The sequence below is a fragment of the Neoarius graeffei genome, chromosome 15 (assembly GCF_027579695.1).
Source record: "Neoarius graeffei isolate fNeoGra1 chromosome 15, fNeoGra1.pri, whole genome shotgun sequence".
Taxonomy (NCBI): Eukaryota; Metazoa; Chordata; class Actinopteri; order Siluriformes; family Ariidae; genus Neoarius; species Neoarius graeffei.
Window position 1 is genome coordinate 10,016,020 of NC_083583.1, and position 26,808 is coordinate 10,042,827.

The 26,808-nt window shown below is 41.6% G+C and overlaps 1 protein-coding gene across 1 annotated transcript in view; it reads right to left on the minus strand.

Annotated features, from left to right (window-relative positions):
- The window catches only part of eif4g2a (eukaryotic translation initiation factor 4, gamma 2a), a 92,983-nt gene extending 66,833 nt beyond the window's left edge, over positions 1-26,150 (minus strand). Inside the window, exons 1-2 of the mRNA XM_060941904.1 lie at positions 26,101-26,150; positions 18,262-18,406 (exon numbers count right to left, since the gene is read on the minus strand). Of these exons, the coding sequence (XP_060797887.1) occupies positions 18,262-18,406; positions 26,101-26,150 (195 nt within the window). The remainder of the gene's footprint in view (positions 1-18,261; positions 18,407-26,100) is intronic.
- Positions 26,151-26,808: the final 658 nt, after the last annotated feature.

Here is a 26,808-nt window from a genome sequence, read left to right on the forward strand (position 1 = left end):
AGTTTGTTGGGGTCACGAAAGTAAAACGTTTTTCGTCTCAAAACAGTATGTGTTCAAAAGAGTGATATATTTGCATCACAAAACCATTGCCAAATAAAAAGTCAGACCTCGAAATCGCTTGGCACTATTTTGTCTCCCTCGGTATCACTGCGCGCTGTCATGTTGACATCTGCGCAGGAATCAACACCTTTCCCATTGTTTGGCAGTGATTAGGAGTTCAGATCAGCGGCGCTAACAAGCTAATTTGAGAGCAAGAACAGCGACAAATTTATCACCTTCTATAACCTATACAATAATATATTTGTGAAAATGGTGCGCACTTGCGACTATCCAGGCTGTAGCAACAAAGATGTGGCTGAATCTCCGCACACATTTCACCGTCGTAGTCAGACATGTTGTCGCTAACTTTGCTAGCAGTAAACAAATGTAGTGATGTGTCGGTCGCGAACGATCCGGTTCAAAGAGCCGGCTCTTTGAAGTGAACGACGGGAGCCGGCTCTTCGGTGGGAGCCGAGTTGGGGAACCGAATCAGTTTTTTGTCCTTAGGTGCCTCAGAGAGAGAGAGAGAGAGAGAGAGAGAGAGAGATAGCGTTCAGCTCAGCTGAAGGATGATTGTCTATTTGACAACCATGATCATTGTTTTGTTGCCGTGAATTCCTAAAGCTCATGATATAAATTGTCGCTCATAAATTGACAGGTTCAGTCGGCAACCGCCTTGGCATGGCCAGATTAATCTGCGGTATACAGCGAGACAGCAGTCATTATAACAGGAGCAGATTTGCTGTTCCAGCGGCTTCTCATTACTGGTGGAGCAGAGTGCGGCACTTTCTCTTTTTACATGCGCTCAAGGTGCCACATATTTTGTTGCACATTGTTCTGTGTTTGTTAAAATAATTTCCAACTTTGCTTCATAGTTTCTTAGGCCTGATTTACACTTCATAATTTATTTTGTGGCATTTTGTTCAAGGTCGAGTGTGAAATAAAGCCATAAAGGATAAACAGTTGATGTCTTCTGTGTATTTTATATTGGTAATATAACACAGTTTTGCATTATGTTTGTGAGAAAATAATTTATTAATTGGTAAGTAAGTTTTATTTCTATAGCTAGAACATTGTTACACTGCTATACTTTACAAAGCTTTACAATGGCTACAAAAACTAAAAAATAAAATGGAAAACATCCTATTGATACAATATAAATAATAATGTAATTAATTAACTAGTTAATTGCAGCAATTAAATCAAAAATAAAATCTCAGGAGTCGTTTGGGGGCGGCACGGTGGTGTAGTGGTTAGCGCTGTCGCCTCACAGCAAGAAGGTCCTGGGTTCAAGCCCCAGGGCCGGCGAGGGCCTTTCTGTGCGTAGTTTGCATGTTCTCCCCGTGTCCGCGTGGGTTTTCTCCGGGTGCTCCGGTTTCCCCCACAGTCCAAAGACATGCAGGTTAGGTTAACTGGTGACTCTAAATTGAGCGTAGGTGTGAATGTGAGTGTGAATGGTTGTCTGTGTCTATGTGTCAGCCCTGTGATGACCTGGCGACTTGTCCAGGGTGTACCCCGCCTTTCGCCCGTAGTCAGCTGGGATAGGCTCCAGCTTGCCTGCGACCCTGTAGAAGGATAAAGCGGCTAGAGATAATGAGATGAGATCTAATTTTTTAGGTTTGTTTACCTGACATGTTTCGACGTACGACTGTCGTCTTCCTCATCATCAGCGCTGGATCAGGGAGGCCATAGAGATTCGTAAGCGAAGCCCGAGGACCATCAACTGAGATGAGGGAGCATACATGCTCTCCCATACCTGGAGTGCCATCTTGCAGGGGACGAACTGACAGTAGAAGGCGTGACCGACCTGTCAATCCAGACAGGAAGGCCACGCCTTCGGAAACATCAGCTGATAAAAGATGCGTCACTAATAACATCCGGTGACACTCTGAGGAAGACGACAGTCATACGTCGAAACATGTCAGGTAAACAAACCTAAAAAATTAGATGTCTGATAAAAAAGAAAAAAACTAACAATGAATGAAACAGCCGTGGCTGTCACCTGGCGGCAGCGCGCAGTGATAAGAAGGGAGAGAAAATAGTGCCAAGCGATTTCAAGGTCTGACTTTTTATTTGGCAATGGTTTTGTGATGCAAATATATCACTCTTTTGAACACGTACTGTTTTGAGACGAAAAACGTTTTACTTTCGTGACCCCAACAAACTTGCCGGACTACTTTCGTCTGGACCAAAACTGGACAAGAACTGGACTCACAGGATGCTGTCAGGGGTAAGTCAGTGTGTTTGCACGACACTATTGATGGGGATGCCATACAGATTCATGTCAAAAATCCCAAACTATCCATTTAAGTACACTCACTTTTTGAGTATCTGTACTTTACTTGAGTATTAATTTTTTGGCAACTTACGACTAACTTCACTACATTTGAAAGACAAATATCGTACTTTTCACTCCACTACATTTCTATCAAGGTCCTCGTTACTCGTTACTATGAAGCAGCTTTGAAAGTGGATGTTTTTTCTTTTGTTTTCGAAAATGTGATTTGTTTTTTCGCAGGTGACACTGAGAGCCGATCAGTAATCACTAGGGTCACGTCACGTCCATAGACTGTATAAAATCAAGATCAATGATTTCTCCGCAGCACTATTTAACACAATCAGTTGATGGCAGAATGAAAGGAGGCGGTCCTTCTGGGGAATGCACACACCCACGGCTCTATAGCTAGAACTCATGTTTCAGTTTTCTGAAAGGAATAAAGAGTTGTTTCGTTTTAAATGTTTGCTTTGTTTGCCTAAAACGAACCACATCACGGCCTACAAAAACTCGCTGTCTGACCTGCAGAAGTATATAAACATTTTATTCCAAAAGAATGCTTGCAATGAAGTTGTCTGTGCTTTTAGAGCTAGCGATAATGTTGCAATAGCTGTGCAGTCTGGTTAGTCAAATGACTTTCTATGGATTTGCTCACTAAGTTGCCGTAGCCTTGTCCACGGCTAACGTTAACACATACGTAGCTAGTTAACTTGGACACCGTTAGTTAGCATGTAAAAATGGAGTTACGCTAACATGAATAACATTAACTTATCTGAAATGCTTTCAGAAATGTTTTAGCATAATCTTGCCATATAAACAAAATGTAGAAATCTTTCTTTTTGAGTAACATCAGCGACCCAATATGATTTCGAGTTTGAAAAGATTTTGCTAGCATGTCAGGTGGAGTTTCACTGACTAGCTAGCTTAACATTAAACCACCATGATTCATATGTACATGAATACATACACTTGCACACGCGCATTTGTGAGACCTGTGAGATGGACAGTATTGTACTAGTTAGTCACAGTAAATTGCTGGAATTTTTTGTTTTGATGTCAGATGATGGTCTTGCACTTTTTTTTATGTCTTGCTGAAAGCGGTGTTGCTGTTGGGCAGTTATTAAGCTCGAGGTGTGGACCTGGGTTTTAATCAGGTTGGATTGTCCTTTTTATTTTCTGAGCAAGCTGCATTTACAGCTATTCCACTGTCTTCCTGATTAACATAGACATACATGCATGCACACACTGCCAGAACTGGGTCAGAACACTACCATGCTGCTTTATGGGGGTGGAGAGGAGTGTTACAATTAAAAAAAATGAAAATGACAGTTGCTCTTTTTCAGTTTAGTTGTGTTTCATTTTGTAACATTCTACCAGATGTTTATTCTACAGGTTCTACAAGTTCAGTAAATCCAGTCGCTTGCTTAAGAGGCATTAGGTTTTGTAAGCGTTGTGGCAATAATACAACGATGCATTGACAGAAAATGTACTTTCAATACCTAAGCATTTTTAAAAGCAAGTACTTCAGTACTTTAACTTAAGTAAAAATTTGACCGGAGAACTTTCACTTGTATCAGAGCACGGGCGATTGCTCTAAGACAACGAGGGAGGCTCAGCCTCCTCTAAAAATGACGAACATTGTGTAGGATGAATTGCACTAGGCTTATGTTATAGCCGACCTTATAACATTGCTATTTCAGATCCAGAATCATAGAAATATATGTGCTCAACCCAACTACAGTGCGAAATCATTCCGTTATAACTTTCCCCAGTTCGCCTAATGTGTGCGTGAGTTTTTCCCCCTCGTGACAGCGCGATGCAGCCCAGCCTCAGTGGACTTCAATGGCATTTGGGAGCTATGCGCTTTCAATACCAAAATGCAAGACGATTATTGGACAAACACTGCGAAAACGCCCGCCCACGGAGTCCCACGGACTCCCAGCCTCAATGGACTTCAATGGCATTTGGGAGCTATGCACTTTTCAATCTCAAAATGCAAGATGGTTATTGGACAAACACTGCGAAAATGCCCACCCACGGACTCCGAGCCTCACAGTGGGAGGGACATGGCAGTTTCCGTGAGGAGACTGGTGATTGGTGAAAGCGGCTGGATATTTTCTTTGATTGACAGCTCGTTTCAAATATAGACAGGCAGCGGTGAATTTCAGTTCAGTCCCATGCGGATTCGCAGGTGGTGTGGTGTATTGTAAGAGATCAGCTTACATTTCGATTTCATTCATTACATACGGTTTCTACCAGCTTTTTTAGTTTGTATATATTTTCATTGTAAATAAAGTGTAAATATAGTGTTGTCAAGTTTGCTATCTTAGTTCCAGAAATTTCGTTTATTTGAGTGACTGAACTTGAACTTGAGGGGGCTAGTCAGCTAGCAAGAAAGCTGCACACGGATGCCAAGCATTGCTGATTTAATTTTGGCGAAGCCATTTGCCAGTCTTCCTTTCGAGGAAAAAATCAAAATTAAAGAGCAGGGTAGACCAACGCCTCAAATTGACTTGGTGAAAAAGGTAGGGAATAATACTCGTTCCTTTCAGCTCTCCTGGTACGAGAAAGTGAATTGGCTAACAGCAAGTGACCCACATCAACAACAGTGAATAGGCTACTTTAGTAATATGTCATGGATGGACCAAAAATATAGAATCTATTTAAAATGTTTATGCTGAGTATATTATATTGGAATATATATTTCTCTGGATATGAATTAAACACAGCTACAATTTGGAAAAATTTTTTAAACAAAAACACAGCCGAGAACATTTCACACTACAGACCTGGATTAAAAGTGAAGGGTTATCAAAATTGTCAATAAAACATTTCTCAATCAAAATAAGTAAAATATAGGGAAAGTGTCATTGAATGAAACGTGTGGCACCCAGCTCTATGTTTGGCTCCCCAAGGTCAGTGCTTGTGTCTATTCCAGAACACTCTGCTGTTACTGCTGAGGTTCCTGACAAAGAGCTGCTTTCAATAATGATCAATTTTTAAACAACATGCCACAATTTTAAAATATAAAATGTTAAAATATACCCCTCCCCCCCAACACCACCATCATGTATATTGGACAGTAGGCAAATGGGCCAAAAGAACCTGTTATTTCACAGTTTGTGACCCTGCCAACAATCAGCCAGATCAGAGGCAAGAGTATGGGAAAAATTGATGTGTTTTTTCTTTTTCCTTTTAAAATCTGGAAATATCATAACCGACCAGCCTCCCCTGTTTGAAAGACTACCAGCCGCCACTGTATCGGAGTAACATTTGACCAGTAGGATCTGTATTTTGACTTAATTAATAAAGTTGGGTACTTTGTCCACCTCTGCTTATTTATCTTTAAAGCTGCAGTCAGTAGGATTGAGAAGAGAGTGAACTTAACTTGAAAATTTGAATGAGTACAACCTCTATTCTACTCTCTGTGAGAGCACACGCACATATAAATATCAGAAATAAAAAACAAACAAACAAACAAAAAAACCCCCTGATATGACTGCTTGGGTACTTCACAAAGATATTTTCAGCAGCTTTCAAATAAAATAATGCTAGCCAGTAGTCTTAGCATCAGAAACAAGCTCATGTTAGCCTGACTGCAAGATCACAGGAACATGAGATACAGCACCAGTCAAAAGTTTGTACACCCCAACTCTACTCATTCATAGTTTTTTTCTGTATTTTGTATTTTCTGCATTGTAGAACAATACTGAAGACATCAAAACTATGAATTAACATGTGATACATATATGGAATTATCTGGGAAACAAAAACGTGTTTGATATTTTAGATTCTTCAATGTATCCGGCATTTACCTTGATGACGCTTTGCACACTATTTGCATTATCTTAACCAGCTTCATGAGGGAGTCACCTGGAATGCTTTTCAATTAACAGGTGTGCCTCATCAAAGGTTAATTAGTGGAGGAGTTTCTTGCCTTCTTAACGCATTTGTGATCAAACACTAAACAGTAAATAGTATAAATACAAATAATGTAATATCCCTATTCCGTCCACAACTGTAATAATTCATATTATGTCAAGAACCGCTCAACTAAGAAAAGAGAAACGACATCCATCTTTACTTGAAGACATGAAGAGTGTATTTTAATTCATAAAAATAAAGAAAAAACAGGGAATTAGAAGGTGCATCTAAAGTTTTGATTGGTACTGTATGTGCAATGGAGTGTCACCGTAACCATTACAGTCTTAGCTTTGTGGTTAATTTTTTTCAAAAATCAAATCAAACATAAATCAAAACTTATTTCACGAGTGATAGGATCTGCATGGGGGAGGGGGGCTGCTCTCATTGTATGCACGAACAGTGAATGACACTCTGTCAGACACACCTCCTGGCTCTGATAGATGACTTGCAACCACGTGATCAAAAGGTGCCACGTCATGAGCGTCCGCCATGATGGTGGATATACAAAGCAACTAGTATTGCAGCCGCTGAAAGCGTGTCTGTAAACAATGCTGAATTTTCTCAGTATTACCAAGGTTTGAACAGTCAAGCGAAGATTTGCTACAAAGAGAAGATACAATCCCGATTCCAAAAAAGTTGGGACAAAGTACAAATTGTAAATAAAAACAGAATGCAATAATTTACAAATCTCAAAAACTGATATTGTATTCACAATAGAACATAGACAACATATCAAATGTAGAAAGTGAGACATTTTGAAATTTCATGCCAAATATTGGCTCATTTGAAATTTCATGACAGCAACACATCTCAAAAAAGTTGGGACAGGGGCAATAAGAGGCTGGAAAAGTTAAAGGTACAAAAAAGGAACAGCTGGAGGACCAAATTGCAACTCATTAGGTCAATTGGCAATAGGTCATTAACATGACTGGGTATAAAAAGAGCATCTTGGAGTGGCAGCGGCTCTCAGAAGTAAAGATGGGAAGAGGATCACCAATCCCCCTAATTCTGCGCCGACAAATAGTGGAGCAATATCAGAAAGGAGTTCGACAGTGTAAAATTGCAAAGAGTTTGAACATATCATCATCTACAGTGCATAATATCATCAAAAGATTCAGAGAATCTGGAAGAATCTCTGTGTGTAAGGGTCAAGGCCGGAAAACCATACTGGGTGCCCGTGATCTTCGGGCCCTTAGACGGCACTGCATCACATACAGGCATGCTTCTGTATTGGAAATCACAAAATGGGCTCAGGAATATTTCCAGAGAACATTATCTGTGAACACAATTCACCGTGCCATCCGCCGTTGCCAGCTAAAACTCTATAGTTCAAAGAAGAAGCCGTATCTAAACACGATCCAGAAGCGCAGACGTCTTCTCTGGGCCAAGACTCATTTAAAATGGACTGTGGCAAAGTGGAAAACTGTTCTGTGGTCAGACGAATAAAAATTTGAAGTTCTTTATGGAAATCAGGGACGCCGTGTCATTCGGACTAAAGAGGAGAAGGACGACCCAAGTTGTTATCAGCGCTCAGTTCAGAAGCCTGCATCTCTGATGGTATGGGGTTGCATTAGTGCGTGTGGCATGGGCAGCTTACACATCTGGAAAGACACCATCAATCCTGAAAGGTATATCCAGGTTCTAGAGCAGCATATGCTCCCATCCAGACGACGTCTCTTTCAGGGAAGACCTTGCATTTTTCAACATGACAATGCCAAACCACATACTGCATCAATTACAGCATCATGGCTGCGTAGAAGAAGGGTCCGGGTACTGAACTGGCCAGCCTGCAGTCCAGATCTTTCACCCATAGAAAACATTTGGCGCATCATAAAACGGAAGATACGACAAAAAAGACCTAAGACAGTTGAGCAACTAGAATCCTACATTAGACAAGAATGGGTTAACATTCCTATCCCTAAACTTGAGCAACTTGTCTCTTCAGTCCCCAGACGTTTACAGACTGTTGTAAAGAGAAAAGAGGATGTCTCACAGTGGTAAACATGGCCTTGTCCCAACTTTTTTGAGATGTGTTGTTGTCATGAAATTTAAAATCACCTAATTTTTCTCTTTAAATGATACATTTTCTCAGTTTAAACATTTGATATGTCATCTATGTTGTATTCTGAATAAAATATGGAATTTTGAAACTTCCACATCATTGCATTCCATTTTTATTTACAATTTGTACTTTGTCCCAACTTTTTTGGAATCGAGGTTGTAGATGTGTGTGGGTTTTGACCCATATTATTTTAAAAAGTCAGACTTTTCTGAAGATAAGATGCTTCTACCAACCATCGAGTACCCAGATATCGTGTTCTATGTGGTTTGGCTGACTTCATGGGTCAACAACTCTCAATTGGACCCTTATAAGTCCATGGAAGCTTCTAACTTCTTTGTCTCTGGATGGGCAAAGACCTTATTAATTAAACCAGTCAACGATGACAAAGCAGTTGTACTTGCAAGGGTAAGTTAGGGCTTCTTTAGCATTTAGTTTACGTCTATGTGTAAACAACTGACGAAGTGTGAAATTTTGAAAAGTCTCTAGCTTTATGGCTCACAAACCACATTTCAATTTATTTCAGGTACAATTTTGCTGGCGCTCCTAGAAGCGAAATGGTAATACACATGTTAAAATTATAACAACGACCGAGTGAACCACGACAAGCGAACGCTCATTTTATAGCAAAATTCTAGCAACACGGAATAAAATTCTTCCATGATATTATCGAGAAAGCTTTTGAATCTCACCTGAGATAAAATGATCACTGAAAACATGAGCTGTTTTGGGTTTAGCCTCTGTTAGATCAGCCCTGCCGATGTTGTTCAGCCGTGCTCGTCTCCTCTCCGTATTTAGCCTCAGAGTTTCCTCGCCCTCTTTCCGAATCATAGACGGAATTCTAAAAAATTGGAACGTGCCACGGTCGTGAGTACTGTTGTGACCACAGCCATATACAGCACAAAGATATGGCATCGCTAAAAGAACGCTTAAAGCAGTGGAAAAACAAAGAGAGTTCCGCACGCATGACTATGTTTTGTATGGAATGTCGCTTGACCCCATGTTTGTCACCAACATGGCCGACATCCGGGTTTCTGTTTTGCTTTGACGTCACTTGGAAGTCAAGGATTGGTTGTTTTGATTCAGGCATGGCGGATTCTTGGAAATAGCATTAGGAACACTAGGTGGAGCCAGAGAAGCCTGATTTCCCCCCGCAGTTTATCTGTCTAAAGCCCTATTCGCACGGGATAAGTATTACCTATGGACCTCTGGTAATTCGCAATTATCCCCGCACCTCTCTGTTATTGTGTGGCGCATTCGGACGGGATAAGCAGAAGTCTGTAATTCACTGAATTTACTGATTCAAAAGTCTGTAATTCACTGAGTCTTTCTCCCGAAAGTTCTCCAGCACCTCCACTTCCCAGAAGGACAGGCCTCTCTCCCTGGGTCTTCTATCAGGGTACCAGATATCAGCTATAAACAAGGTTGGGTAGGTGGTTAGAATAAAGGCGCGTTTGGCAACAATCAATACAGTTGTAGCATGTTGGAAGTGCCAACATATTACTGTAGTACATTAATGGTGCATTAATAAGGTAGGATGAAAACACAGTAGGCATAAGAATAGCACTGTATCCAAATTAAGAGAGGGGAAACGCATATGATAGGGATGCAGTATGTTTGCTCCACGCTCTCAAAATGAGAAGGCGGGGTCAATGCAAATGAAAACAGTCTCGAGATGACAATGTAAGTGAACAGGCAGTTTATGGCGCTGTTTACACATAGCCGGGTATTTTGCTAAACGAACATTTGTCTTCCCTCCGTTAACCAAAATATCTTCGTATTGCTGTGTCATGGGGGTTAGCGTGGCTCCTTACCATATGCTGCCACACAAGCCATCCAGTTGAAGATTCTTCGTGCTTTCTTCTTGGAGTTCTTCTTGGAGCTGTTTCTGCTTATCTGGTTCAAATACGGGATAGGCCTACTACCACTTGCCCCTGAAATGCTGTTTATCAAAATTTTGCCCGTATCCTCCATTATTCACTCCAGAAAAGTACAAGAGACGCGTGTTTAATAATTACAAACACAGACATGCGCATTCACACGGGACTTGTATTACCACTGGACGTCTGTGTTTTGTCGAAACACAGTAGGTAATTCACGGCGGAATTATTACTTGGCAAATTACGGACATGGCGCATTCGCACGGGACTAAGAACTCAGACATTCTCTGTAATTATTCCGAATTACCAGAGGTCCACAGGTAATACTTAACCCGTGCGAATAGGGCTTAATGTGCTACTCTCGGAACATTGTGATAGCTTGAGGAAATATGACAAAAAGTTATTTTTATATGGGTTACCTACTGCACTTTTAAATGTCGGTGTGTAATAATCTGCTTCACGTCATTGTTATTGTGTCATTGATGAGCCCTCGTGACATAATGCATTGCTCGAAACGAACAGCATCATTGTTGAGCTTTTGATAAATCTTCGATTTCAGCCCTCAGCTCTAACACCATGACTAGTCATCAGCCTGTACTAGTATTAATAATGATATTGGTAGTACTTAGCTAGGTTATTAAAGGTCCCATGGCATGAAATTTTCACTTTCTGAGGTTTTGTAACATTAAAATGAGTTCCTCTGACCTTCTTAAGTCACCCCAGTGGCTAGAAATTTCATAATGTGTAAACCAAACTATGCCCAATATTTGAGAATGGCGCGTCAAAACGGCACGTTGATAAACTCTTCCTTTGCCTACGTCAGCAAGGGAGATGATCCCCCCCCCCCATGGATTCCCACCCACTGTATGGATTGCCCGCCCAACTCAAAAGTTGCTGTTTGTCCTACCAAGCCTACTGCGCATGCGCGAAGCCTACTGCGCATGCGCAGAACACATGACTACATTTTGTAGTGAGGAGCCCATAGAAGACACAACATGGAAATTGCGCTGTACATGGATGTGACAACACAGAAAGGAGTCTGTTTTTACTGCCGACGGGAGAGCCCCTGAAGACGCAATGGCTTAATTTTATTTACTTCAATAATACGCCATCGAGTCTACCTAAGACGGTGTATGTTTGTCAGAAGCATTTTCCTGATGAATGTTTCCACAACTTGGGACAGTAGGGCAGGTTTTGCACATCAACTGTCACTGAAGCCTGGGTCCGTACCAAGCATCCCTGCCGCATCAGCAACAAACACCAAACAAGTAAGTGTATAACTGGTCGTTTTGCCGTGTTTTAAAATCGGTGCGTTAGCCTAGCAATGGCTACATTAGCTGTGCAGCTAACCACTTCCTGCAGTTAGCCAGGTACATGGGCTCGAGTTGTACCATTTTTTTAGACAGGGCGGACGGACCAGGGCCTTCGCCCGCCTGGCTGTGCCCGACGAGGAGCGCTCTCGGCCGGCTTGGGAGGCAGACGGCAGCCCCTCCTGGAAGTGCAGTTTTACCATGGGCCTCATGCGGAAAAAAATGACAAAGTCCCACTGCTCAGTTTTACCATGGGCCTCAGGCGGGAAAAAATGACAAAGTCCCAGTTTTACCATGGGCTCGAGTTGTACCATTTTTTTTAGACAGGGCGGACGGACCCGGGCATTCGCCCGCCTGGCCGTGCCCGACGAGGAGCGCTCTCGGCCGGCTTGGGAGGCAGACGGCAGCCCCTCCCCCTCCCCCCATGGCACGCCCCCACCGTCTACCCTTCCCCGCCTCCATGCTTCTCATTAGCAAAACGACGCACTGGGAAAAGCGCTGAAATGGGGCTTTCTCCCAGGAGGCTATATCTACGTACCGAGGGTTCATTTCGAGAAAGGCTGCGGATATAACATCCGGAAGCCTCCACGAGCTCATTTAAAATATCAACAAACCACCATGCCATGGGCCGTTTAACACACGTAAGTATTCCTATTTGATAGCTAACATTGTGGCTTCATCATTGTATGAAGCTGAAAAAAATTTCTGATCTTACCAAGGGGCAACTGTGGGAGTTTACCATAAATCCATGCCTCTGAAATAAGACTTATTTCTCTTCTTTTCTAAGAGCTCAAGGACTTCTTTAAAGCATCACTGATCTTTTATAGAAGTTCTCAGTCTCAAAGCTTAGATAATTCCTTCTATGTCTCTCTCATTTTTTCTGCCAACTTTGTCTACTTTCCGAACTCCTTCACTGTCTTTCTGTTTGTTCTCAACAGTCCATCTGTTCTGTTCTGTTCTGTTCTGTTCTGTTCTGTTGTGCGTGCGCTAATAATTTAACCCTTGGAGCCCTTGTGTCCATGTCAGTCTTCCATCTGTAGTGTTTGAAGTCAAAACTGACAAAATCCACTAAAACTATCTATCAAGCATTTTTAAAAGGAGAACACAGTGAGGAAGAACATGGTGAGGGAAAACATGTTAAAAGAGAACATAGTGAAGGAGGACATGGTAAGAGAGAATGCAAATAAAGTAAGGGATGGTAAGGGAAAACATGGTGAGGAAGAACATGAAAAGTGAACACTGTGAGGGAGATCACTGTGAAGGAGAACAGTGCGGACAATGAGGGAGAGTATGGTGAGGAAGACGATGGTCGACATGGTGAGAGAGAACAAATGGGCAAAGGTTCTTGATGTGCTTATGGTTTGTGTGCAGAATAATGTGCTTGTGGTTTGAAAATGTAGTGAGGAAGAAAGAAGTGAGTGAGAGCATAGTGAGGGAGAACATGGTGAAGGAGAATGTGAAGAGGGGAACTGTGAAGGGAGAGTATTGAGGACAGTGAAGGAGAACCTGGTAAAGGAGAAGAGCAGAAACCTTAGATAAAGTGTGTTGTTATGAGAGAGGGAAATGTAAGCCTGGGGGTTTAGTGGGTTGTTACATTCTGAGTGTTTCAGCCTTTAATCTGTAAGAAACATACTTAAGAGTAAGTTGGCAGCATGCATCATTGTGCAAATGGGCAAAGGTTCTTGATGTGCTCGTGGTTTGTGTGCAGAATAATGAAGCACAGATATTAACCTTGCCCACTGTATGAGTCTCAAGAGCCAGTTAATTAACCACATTCCATATCGAGTGTTTCACCCGCCATGACCAAGAAGCACATTTCAACATTGCATAATACCGGGTCAGTGATCTTCATTTATACATAATAATTGTTGAATTTAACAACTTGTCTCACCTGAAATGACAAGAACATCATGGCTTCTCCTCCTTTGTCTGGCCTTCACCTTTCCTGCCAACCCCCAAGCCCAAAACTCCAGCTTAAACCAAACCTAAACACAAACCAAAACACCAATCTCAAATCGAAACCCAAATCCCAAATCCCAAATCCAAATTGAACACTCAAATCCCAAACACAAACCCATGAAGACAAACTAAAAGACCAAATTCAAAGTCCAAGCCAAACCCCATGACCAGAAAATCCAGTTCGCCAGAGCATAAAAGGGATTATCCCCAACCTTTAACCCTGTCCCATAACCCAACCCTATAGATAGTTTTCACTGACGTCACGGCATTCCGGGGAACGCCCCCCAGCCGCCATCTTGCGGGGCAAACAAAATGGACCATCGCCACTACCGGCTACGTTATCTCGGGCGAATTTATGAAGTTATATAGTCAGTTTTCTAAAATAAAGATCAATGTCGGCAAAATCAAGCAAACAGAAGTATATAGATACATTAGACCAGGGGTGTCCAAACTGATCCATAAAAGGCCATGTGGCTGCAGGTTTTCATTCCAGCCATGCAGCAGCACACCTGACTTGGCTCATTCAATCAAGTGAACCATCTTCACACAGTCAAATACTTGCAGCCACACCCACCCTTGATTAAAGGGTAGGTGTGTCAGTTGATTGAATAAGCCAAATCAGGTGTGCTGCTGCATGGCTGGAATGAAAACCTGCAGCCACATGGCCCTTTATGGATCAGTTTGGACACCCCTGCATTAGACAACATCTCACAACATCGGTATGCAGCCAAACTGGCCTTGATTGGGGGAATTGACCCCTATGAAGTGGACAAAGATGCATTTTCAAGTGACTATGCAGGGCTGCCAAAGCCTGAAACTGCCAAAGCCTGCTCCAAAGCCTGAAACTGACTTCATCAAACTTTAAAGGCTGTCTGATATATACAACTTTATATATTCATAGCGCGCCTTTTGTCGGATGCCGCCTGAATCGAGCAGATCCAATTTTTTTTTTAGGGGGGGCGTTGGAGTGTCTGATTATAATTTCAAAGTAAATTCTGTATTAAAATTACTAAATAAGCAAATCCGTTACAGTCCATGAAACAGGAAGTATAAGGATGAGAAAAAAACAGTTTAAATCGGAAAGCTGCGCACACTTGCGCAGTCCTGCACACCGCTCAATGTGCGCAGCTTTCCGATTTAAACTGTTTTTTTCTCATCCTTATACTTCCTGTTTCATGGACTGTAACGGATTTGCTTATTTAGTAATTTTAATACAGAATTTACTTTGAAATTATAATCAGACACTCCAACGCCCCCCCTAAAAAAAACCCCCGGATCTGCGTGATTCAGGCGGCATCCGACAAAAGGCGCGCTGTTTGCATCCCAAACACAAATCAAATCATACAGAATAGACCTAAAATGTTTTTCAAAAATGACCCTTGCGTGAGTGAAGTGACAAGTTTCAAATAGAAACGTGACAAACGAGCGATATTAAGTGTACATTACAATGTAAACATACACTCAGCGGTTCCAGTTAGGCATTCTCCAGAGATTGTTCACATGATGTTTTGATTTCCAATAACAAACTTAAACACAATTGATTGTTTATTTAAACAACTTGCCACTTATAAAATGATCGGAGCAGACTTTGCTGTGTTTGGAAGGCTGATAATCCTTGCGGTTGATTCTCACAAGCCATAGATTTCTCCTTTGTATGCTGAGTTTCTTTGTTTGCTCGCCTTCGTGCTCCCGTACAGTGGGAATTCCATAAAAGCTCCGCTTGACTTCATCATCTGACCTATTACGACAGCCGTGAATACAACAGGTGTGCACCATTGCTAGCTTTAAATAGCCTGCTTGGGTTCTTTTGAAGACTTTGTACTCGCGCGTTACAATGTGTGCTCAGTCACCCGTACGGTAAGCTTGACCCGCAAGATGGTCGCCACTAGGGAATCCCCAACTCTGTGATGTCATGTGAAAACTATCTATAGACCTTGTGCATGTGATGTCATGGTCACGTGATTATCTGTTTACACCGCCATATTGGGGCTCACGCTTTCGCAAGTTTGTAAGTGATACCCGCTGTCGCGATGTCGTCTTCTCAAGTCTGCCTCTCGACTTATGCTGAATCCCTGGATGTCACAGCAAAAAATCGCTATAGAGATAAAATTGCTTAGGGGTCGACCCATATATCATTAGTAAGAGTGAAACCAAATCTGCGCTTGATTGTTCAAGTAATGAGCTGCCAGACGTAAGTTACCCTGATGTATATCACTATCTAATCAACACGCCAGGGGGTTACAGTGGTCAGTCACTAAAAGCCTACAAGTCACTAGAAGCTTACAGATATTTCTCCTCAGGATGGGTACGGAACGTGCTAGTTCATATGCGTGAAAAGCGTTTTGTTATTTCTTCACAGGTGCGTACCATACATTGACTTTTCAGAATAGATCTTATTTGCATATCGCTATTATCGATGTTGAAATGAAACATAATCCTGTTTGAACAAAAATAAGAACTTATAGTAACACAAATAGTACCAGGGTCTAGGAATACTGTAATAGTAATACAAATAATTAATGACATTCAGTATTATATACCCGTGTCCCAGTCTAATCTCCATGTTTATAATCATAAAGGTGTTACACTCTCAACGGCTCAGCAACAAACCACTCGATGTGTGGATCATATGCGAGCAGGATGGTGTTATTGTGAGTGGCCACTGCACATGTATGGAAAGTCTGGGAGAAGTCTGCTCACACGTACCAGCAACACTTTTTGCTGTTGAAACTTGTAAGCTATTTCCTTTTGAGTATGGCACAGCTTTCGTGTTTCTAATATTCATTTTCAACTATTTAAATCAAATTTTGAGTAATTATATTTCATGTAATTGGATCATGAAATATAAAGCGAGTGTTCGCTTGGTTCCCAGTCAACACGTTTAATGGCAGCAATCCACTTCTTCCTCCGCTCTTGATCAGTGGGGAACCGGTAAAACGATAAACTGTTCATGCTTTTTCTGTTAGAGCACCCTACTGCCACACAACAAGCCATTCCGACTGAAAATGTTAATCACTCTCCAAAAATTTCCGCGTGTGAAGTGAGCTGCGGCTTGATACCCAATATGGCGGATAAACAAACTTGACCTCTGACCTATGACGTAGGTGCACAAGGTCTATAACCACAAACCCAAACCAGCCCTCATACCAAAACCACAAACTCAAACCCTGACCCAATCCTCATACCTAAACCCCAAACTCAAACCCAACTCCAAACACCAGAATCAAACATCAAACCATAACCTCAAACCCAAACCACAAACTATTACCCCAAAGCATAAACCCAAAACCACACACCCAATTCCGAAACTATATCCACAAACACAAAACCAAAACCTAAACCCCAAACCCAAAACCAGCCTTAACTCAAACTGAAACACTCCGAATCCAAACATAAACCCAACCTTCAAACCCCAATCTCAAAATCCAACCCCAAATTCAAATTTAAACCCAAATCCAAACCACAAACCCCAAATCCAAACTTAAACCCAAATCCTCAAACCCCAAACTCAAAACCAAACCCCAAATCCAAACTTAAAACCAAACCCGAACTCAAAACCCAAACCCCAAATCCAAGCTTAAACCCAAACCCCAAATTCAAACTTAAACCCAACCCCCAAACCCAAATCCAAACTTAAACCTAAACCCCAAACTCAAACCCCAAATCCAAACTTAAACCCAACCTCAAACCCCAAACTCAAACCCAAACTCCAAATTCAAGCTTAAACCCCAAACCCAAACCCCACACCCAAATCCAAACTTAAGCCCAATTCTCAAACCCCAAACTCAAACCCTCAATCCAAACTTAAATCCAACCCAAAGCCCAAATCCAAACTTAAACCCAAATCCAAATTTAAACCCAAGCCCTAAACTCAAAGCCCAAATCCAAAATTAAACCCAACCTCAAACCCCAAATCTAAAATTAAACCCAACCTCAAACTCCAAATCCAAACTTAAACCCAAAATTCAAACCCAAATTAAAGATGCTATTTAAAGATGGACAGTAGCACATGTCAAAGGATTAAGCACAACCACACATTCCCAAAATAATGTCACCAATCTAGCTAACGAAATGTTTTTAAGAGATGGGAGCTGGAGGAAACCCATGCAGAAAACTGTGTTTCCTCATGAGAAACTCCACATAGACAGCAACCTGAGTTCAGGATTTAACTGGGGGCCCAGGAGCAGTGAGGCAACAACACTACCCGCTGTGCCGCTGTGGTTAAAGCATATGAAAGAAAATCCATTTGGTCTTGTGACTCTCCACTGTCTGTTCATTTTATTTACAAATTATTGGCAGACCATATGGAGTACAAATGAAATTCAACAGATGGTGCTGATGTCTGAGTGTAATTAATTAACCCCAGCATTTTGTACCGAATGCATTTTTCAATCTGTCACTACTTTTGTCTTTTGCTTTTCCATAATGATGGTGTTGTGGTCTGCTTGTTTGACGTTTTACATCTTCACATAGAACAATCTATAAGATCTGCTTAATGGACTCGTTCTATTGATTATCCAGGCAATAGAGATAGGAGTGACTCAGACATCATGTCCGCTATATCCTCTGTCTCTTAAGAGGGGTTATTTTACTTTAAGATGCACTGTCTTTAATCCAGAATTTACAGCCCTCACGGTTTTTAATAACTTCCTTTGTGTGATAAAATACACTATGCTAATGTAAACTCAGTGACAGGTCATTATAAAAGATTATATTTGCATGGTAAAGGTGATGCATCTTTTTTTTATAGCCGTGCAGCACGCAACACTTACACGTGTAAGCATTACTTAAGGCATGTAACTGATGATTGATCACCTCAGCTGTTTTTATTCCGTCGTCCATCATCTCATAGCCGCTGTCGATGTACAACATTTCCACCCAAATATGTGTGCAATCCAGTGTGTTAAAGGAGCGGCTGGTGAAATGAGTGCAGTGATAGATCACCAGCACTGTTTTGCCTCTGGAATAACACGGCAGCGTGACAAATCCAGAGAGCTGTAATATTCAGGCTCATTGCTCTGACTGTTGGAGTGATCACATCCTTGAGAGGAGTGTTTATTTTTCTACTATCTATTCCAGTCTGATACTAATGCTCCTGTTAAACATGTCAGTTTCTGAGGACAAGCTTTTTTATTTAGCCTGTTAGTTTGTTATGTTTATTGAACACTTCAGGGCAAAGATGAGAAAAAGTCAACTTCAGATTAAGGGTTCATTAATAAACATTACTTCATATAGGAGTATGCATTGCTAAACAGTAATATGTCGAGTAACCATTAAAATAATAAAATGGTTCATTAAAGTAAAGAATAAAACATATGAGAGCATACTATTGCAGGAAAATAATCAACAATAGAGTGGTGTAATGAAGCAGATACTTCTACTTTAAAGTTGAATATTTAAATAATAGTGGCTAGTTTTGAGTGGTATATCAGATATATTCCATTCAGCTAGCATGAAATTGAACGAGTTGAAGACGAGTAGCTGAATGGAATATATGTGATTGATTTACCACGGGGCGGCATGGTGGTGTAGTGGTTAGCGCTGTCGCCTCACAGCAAGAAGGTCCTGGGTTTGAGCCCCGGGGCCGGCGAGGGCCTTTCTGTGTGGCGTTTGCATGTTCTCCCCGTGTCCGCGTGGGTTTCCTCCGGGTGCTCCGGTTTCCCCCACAGTCCAAAGACATGCAGGTTAGGTTAACTGGTGACTCTAAATTGAGCGTAGGTGTGAATGTGAGTGTGAATGGTTGTCTGTGTCTATGTGTCAGCCCTGTGATGACCTGGCGACTTGTCCAGGGTGTACCCCGCCTTTCGCCCGTAGTCAGCTTGCCTGCGACCCTGTAGAACAGGATAAAGCGGCTACAGATAATGAGATGAGATGAGATTTACCACGAAAAAAACTAGCCAATATTATTCTTATTATTATACATACACGCTCTTCATATCAGCATTCTTGAAGGCCAACGCTAGTTTACCCACACTGTAAAAAAAAAAATCCGTTGTTTTTACGGAAAAATACTGGCAGCTGTGGTTGCCACAATAATTCTGTTAAAAATACAGTGAAATGTAAACAACATTACAGAATAACTTGTACATTTCACAAAACCCATGTACAATTAATGATAACTAAATGTAAATTTTACAGGTATTCAATGTACAATAATCAATACATAACTGTTAATTTTACGGATATTCATTGTACAATAAAAAAGCATCTAGGAATGAATTGCGAGTGTTCTCGATTATTGGTTTTTGTGGCTCCAAAATGATGGTTACAAGCAATGATCTACTAGACGGATATTTTATTTGATTTAGAGTTTTACGAAATGTGCTGGAGAGCCTCTACTGACATTTAAAAAAAAAAATTTTAACAGGGCAATGATGTAATTTTAACTATCACGTTCTGTTTTAGTATTACAGTTTGTCTGTGTTTAAACTACAACAATTTGTAAATTCTACAAAAAAATGATCAATTCAACATATTCTTACTGTTAAATTAACAGTGGTATTTGGTTAGGAGTTTTACAGTATATTGATGTAAATTACACACTGCTGCATTGTTTTTGTATTTACAGTTTTTTTATGTCATGATTTTACATAAATTCACTGTTAATTCTACAGACATTTTTAACAGTGCACGACTCGGTGCTGTTAGCACGGCAGTCCAGTTACCTTCCAGCCAGTGTAGCATTGAGCAGCAGCGTTAGCAAAGGCCAGCGCTGGCTTACCTGCGACTCAGTGCTGTTAGCGCTGCAGTCTAGTTACCTTCCAGCCAGTGTAGCGTTAGCAAAGGCCAACGCTAGCGCAGTCAAGCCAAATATTATTATTTTCCCTGTGTAATTTACTTAGTTACTTTTAAAATCAACATCAACACACAACGGAGCGACCTGGCAGCCAAAATTGTCTCAAAATCTTGTTTTTAACTAAGCAAATGTTTGTTTACAAATTGTCACAGTCGCTCGCTAGTGTGGAAGTTTTATGTCTCTGACATGTAACGTCATGTTGTCTTGACAACGTGCAATATTGTAGCAATATTGCATGTTCATTCTCCATTGAGTAGAGTGGCGTAATACACTGAGGATAAGCGATATGCTAACAATATTGCATGCTATCGAACCAAGTGAATGAAATCCGCGAGAAGGGAATAGAACACGTTTTTATTCCATGGAAAAAGTGGCCTGTATGTATAATAATTTCCGATAAGAGCATATCACAAAGTGCTTTATTCCTTTTATAGCACAGCAATTTGCCAACATTTATAAAGTATATTTATTAAATAATGACAAATCATACTTTTTTATCCATTTATAGTTACCTTTATTGCTGTAGAGCTTCCACGAAGCAATTTAGTTCCTGTTACTTACATCACATAGGTTATATAAATGCGATAAGCAATCGTTTCCTCGTCAGCCTCTCCTTATCTCTCTTGAAGGTTGGTCATGTTAGAGAAAAATCCTCTGTCCTGAAGAGCTCCCTCTGTTGGAAAACTTACAATACTAACGTTTCCAAAGCACTGACACGAGAAAAACATAAACTTTAAGTAAACATGTCTTTACATTGATGTTATCAACAGGTATACAAATCCCAATTCCAAAAAAGTTGGGATGCTGTGTAAACTGTAAATAAAAACAGAATGTGATAATATGCAAATCATGGAAACCCTATATTTCATTGAAAATAGTACAAAGACAACATATCAAATGTTGAAACTGAGAAATGTTATTGTTTGTTGAAAAATATTTGCTCATTTTGAATTTGATGTCAGCAACACTTTCAACAAAGTTGGGACGGGGCGTTTTTACCACTGTGTTGCATCACCTCTACTTTTAACAACATTCTGTAAACGTTTGGGAACTAAGGAGACCAATTGCTGTAGTTTTGAAAGAGAAATGTTGTCCCATTCTTGCCTGATATACAATTTCTGTTGCTCAACAGTTAGGGGTCTTCTTTGTCATATTTTGCGCTTCATAATGCACCAAATGTTTTAAATGGGAGACAGGTCTGGACTGCAGGTAGGCCAGTTTAGCACCTGGACTCTTAATCTGGAGCCATGCAGTTTTAATATGTGCAGAAAGCAGTTTGGCATTGTCTTGTTGAAAGAAGGAAGGCCTTCCCTGAAACAGGTTTTGTCTGGATGGCAGCATACTGCTCTGAAACGTGTTTATATCATTCAGCATTAATGATGCCTTCCCAGATGTACAAGCTACCCATGTCATGTGCACTAATGCCCCCTCATACCATCACAGATGCTGGCTTTTGAACTGTGCACTGATAACAAGCCGGATGGTCCCTCTCCTCTTTAGCCTGGAGGACGTGGTGTCCGTGATTTCTACAAAGAATTTCTACTTTTGATTCGTCAGACCTCGGGACAATTTTCCACTTTGCCTCAGTCCATCGTAAAAGAGCTCGGGCCCAGAGAAGGTGGCGGTGTTTCTGGATATTGTTTATATCTGGTTTTAATTTGCATTTGTGGATGCAGTAATTAAGTGTTTTCACAGACGATGGTTTTCTGAAGTGTTCCTGAGCCCATACAGTGATTTCCACTACAGACATGTGTCTGCTTTTAATGCAGTGTCTCCTGAGGGCCTGAAGATCACAGGCATCCAATGTCAGTTTTCAGCCTTGTCTCTTGCATACAGAGATTTCCCCAGATTCTCTGAATTTTTAATGATATTATGTACCATAGATGATGTGATCCCCAAATTCTTTGCAGTTTTACATAGAGGAATGTTATTCTTAAATTGTTGCACTGTTTGCCCACGCAGTCTTTCACAGAGCGGTGAACCTCTTCCCATCTTTACTTCTGAGAGACTCCGCCTCTCTGGGATGCTCTTTTTATACCCAATCATGTTACTGACCTGTTGCCAATTAACCAAATTAGTTTTTTTTTTAGCATTACACAACTTTTTCAGTCTTTTGTTGCCCCTGTCCCAACTTTTCTGAAATGTGTTGCTGACATCAAATTCAAAATGAGTATGTTTTTCTAAAACAATAAAAATTGCTCAATTTCAACATTTGATATGTTGTCTTTGGACCATTTTCAATGAAACACAGGGCTTCCATGATTTGCACATCATCACATTGTGTTTTTATTTAAGTTTTATACAGTGTCCCAACTTTTTTGGAATTGGGGTTGTACATTTTCTTCATTAAATAACTTTAAACCCCCCCCCAAAACAAACGTTTATTATATATATCGTATCTGAAGTCTATAATAAACATGAACATGACTGTGATTTGAATTACAGCTGCTGTTAAAGAAAACAAATCAACTTCTGACAAATAGCAATCGTGAAATCAACAATGTTATTGTGTAATAAGGTTTGTTCACTACTATCAACCTGGAAACTGTTTCGATGGTGCACTGTTTTTCACAAACAGCCCCAATCCACATTTCAAACCCACACAAGGCTTTGCCTTTTTACTGTAATGTGTTTTATCGACTCTGATATCACCGTAGAGTGCATTTCATTTTCATTAGTCGGTTTCGTCCGGGCTGTTGCATTATCCAGAGCAAACACAGTCCCCCAGGGCCTTACAATAGCAATGGAGGGGAATTTAGAGCATTAGGTTTAATTAGAAGCACAAGCATACACTCTGTAGTCCATATTAGACTCAATAACACCAGCAAATGGCACGAGATAAAATGTAATAACATGAAAAAGAATGTTCAAGGGCTTTACTCGATGCCGGTCACCGTGAATCATTTGTATGCTTATATCCAAAGCACTTGTTTTTATATCCAGTTTGGCATTATGTAAACCAAAGCAAGTGCACTTCTTCCTATAATTCCAGCTTCCCTTCAGATCAGATCAGTGTGAGTTGTGAAAAGTGGATGTCTGTACTTGCTCTGCACATCTCAGTGCATAATAGGACATGAATATGGATGACAGCATGGTCCCCGAATCCCCCATCCCCACTCCTCCTCGACTTGAAGACCAAGTTTAATATTTCACTTAATTTTCTAAGAGGCTCTGAGTGTCACAACGGGTTAGGCTAGGGTGAGAAAGACTGCTCACAGGAAGGAGGTTGGCGTTGTGTGTGTGCGTAGTGGGGTGTGTGTGTGTAAAAGATACTAATATTTGATCTTGCAGTCATGTTGTGCAAAGCTGATAGAAATATGTTGAACCTGTCTGACCTTGTTGATGATGATTTCCCTCATGCAGATTTCTCAAATGGAATGATTCAAACTGTCGATGCTGTCGGAATTAAGATTTGTGTCTCCTTCCAAGACTATGACATTAAGCAGTGAGATTATATCAGTATTGGAGTCGAGTCACTAAACCTCGAGTCCGAGTCCAGTCTTGAGTCCCCAGTGTTCAAGTCTCATCTCATCTCATTATCTGTAGCCGCTTTATCCTGTTCTACAGGGTCGCAGGCAAGCTGGAGCCTATCCCAGCTGACTACGGGCGAAAGGCGGGGTACACCCTGGACAAGTCGCCAGGTCATCACAGGGCTGACACATAGACACAGACAACCATTCACACTCACATTCACACCTACGGTCAATTTAGTGTCACCAGTTAACCTAACCTGCATGTCTTTGGACTGTGGGGGAAACCGGAGCACCCGGAGGAAACCCACGCGGACACGGGGAGAACATGCAAACTCCGCACAGAAAGGCCCTCGTCGGCCATGGGGCTCAAACCCGGACCTTCTTGCTGTGAGGCGACAGCGCTAACCACTACACCACCATGCCGCCCCAGTGTTCAAGTCTCATCTCATCTCATCTCATTATCTCTAGCCGCTTTATCCTTCTACAGGGTCGCAGGCAAGCTGGAGCCTATCCCAGCTGACTACGGGCGAAAGGCGGGGTACACCCTGGATAAGTCGCCAGGTCATCACAGGGCTGACACATAGACACAGACAACCATTCACACTCACATTCACACCTACGGTCAATTTAGAGTCACCAGTTAACCTAACCTGCATGTCTTTGGACTGTGGGGGAAACCGGAGCACCCGGAGGAAACCCATGCGGACACGGGGAGAACATGCAAACTCCACACAGAAAGGCCCTCGTCGGCCATGGGGCTCAAACCCGGACCTTCTTGCTGTGAGGCGACAGCGCTAACCACTACACCACCGTGCCGCCCCAGTGTTCAAGTCATTAAAGAAAATTTCAAGTCGAGTCCACTATTGATCCAAGTTGAGTCTGAGAATAAGACTCCACTCGCACCATTTGACGGTGGCTGTTGCTGCCTTTATGCGAAAGCGTCTCTGCTACCGTGTTGGACTGACGTTACTGCTCGACTGCCCCATTTTAATTAATAGGCTACAGATAAAAAGCTAGTTCATCACTCAGCAAACCCCGCCCACTATCAACAGAGCAATGAACATAGCATGTAACTTCCTTCTCTGGGTGGAGTCTTGCCAAATGACGATTGAAGTTCGAGGTTGTCCCCGTCGTCTCCTCGAGAGTTCTTCTACATATGGAACACATAGCAGTGCATTTTTTCCCACTGCATGAGAAGTCTGTATAAGCAAAGCGGACAATCCTAGGGGCGTTCTCTCCAGGCATTTTAGCGCCATTAACGTTAGCTTGTTCTTGAACATGACGTATGAACAGGTGAATGTGCATTCTCTTGCACAAAATTAGTATAAAAATTAATGTAGATATAAATATCTTATGACAAATTATTATGGCATGTTACAAAAAAATAAAGAAAAAAATCCGAGTCCTCGTCTCCAATTTATGAGTCCGAATGCAATTAATGCATGAGTCTGAGTCCAAGTCCGAGTCATCAGTGCTCAAGTCCAACAAGTCAAGTCATGGGTCCTTAAAATTAGAGCATGAGTCAGACTCGAGTACTACAAGCTTGGATTATATTCATATTAGTATTATAATTTTAGGTTATTTTATTAGTGTAGCCAAGAACATATCAGATTGCATTTCACATCCAGGCTGTTAAATAATGGTGGCATGGTGGTGTAGTGGTTAGCACTGTCACCTCACAGCAAGAAGGTCCGGGTTCGAGCCCCGTGGCCGGCGAGGGCCTTTCTGTGTGGAGTTTGCATGTTCTCCCCATGTCCGCGTGGGTTTCCTCCGGGTGCTCCGGTTTCCCCCACAGTCCAAAGACATGCAGGTTAGGTTAACTGGTGACTCTAAATTGACCGTAGGTGTGAATGTGAGTGTGAATGGTTGTCTGTGTCTATGTGTCAGCCCTGTGATGACCTGGCGACTTGTCCAGGGTGTACCCCGCCTTTCGCCCGTAGTCAGCTGGGATAGGCTCCAGCTTGCCTGCGACCCTGTAGAACAGGATAAAGCGGCTAGAGATAATGAGATGAGATGAGTTATCAATGAACATAAATGTGCAGAATAATAAATATGTGTACAATGTTATCGTGTTTAGGGTGTCTCCAGTTTTTAAAATGCACTAGGTTGGAAGACCTGATGTCAGACATGGCAGTCACTGATTCTGAAACTGAGAGTGCACAGCATGGAAGCTCATGTCCATTGGCACATCCAATGTTTTTGTGTGTGTGTTTTAACAGTTTATGACTTAGTATAGGTTAAGCACTCGTGGTTCGGTCAGATTCTGTGGATATTTCCCCATCTTGAAGCAGGTCATGCAGTTCTGGTGAAGGTAATGAGCCACAAAGCCCTCAGGTCTCGGCTTAGCAGCACCCATAAACTGCACCGGAACTGGAATGACAGCACGTCAGCGAGCCAGCCAGGAAGGTGTGAAGTGCAGCGTCTCCAGAGATCATGGTTCAACAGCTGTTTACGAGCCTGCGCACTCCGAGCAGCCAGAAATGTCACTGCTGCACCATGATGCCTACACTGTTCACGGCTTACTGGGAGGAGGAGGTGTGTATGACACTGAAGGAGGCCACGTTGACAATACAGCAACCTTCCTTAGATGGAGAATGCGACATCTGCAGGAACATCTGGGAGGTTTTCCTGTTGTGTTCAACTCCAACCTCCAGGGCCCTTTCTGAACATGTGTGGCCCTAAGTGACTCCAGTGCTGAGCGTAAATGAGTACACCCCCTTTGAAAAGTAACATTTTAAACAATATCTCAATGAACACAAACAATTTCCAAAATGTTGAAAAGACAAAGTTTAATATAACATCTGTTTAACTTATAACGTGAAAGTAAGGTTAATAATATAACTTAGATTACACGTTTTTCAGTTTTACTCAAATTAGGGTGGTGCAAAAATGAGTACACCCCACAACAAAAACTACTACATCTAGTACTTTGTATGGCCTCCATGATTTTGAATGATGGCACCATTAAAAATCAATGATGTCTCTTCAGAATTCCCCATAGGTGTTCGATTGGGTTCAGATCAGGAGACATACTTGGCCACTGAATCACTTTCACCCTGTTCTTCTTCAGAAATCCAACAGTGGCCTTAGATG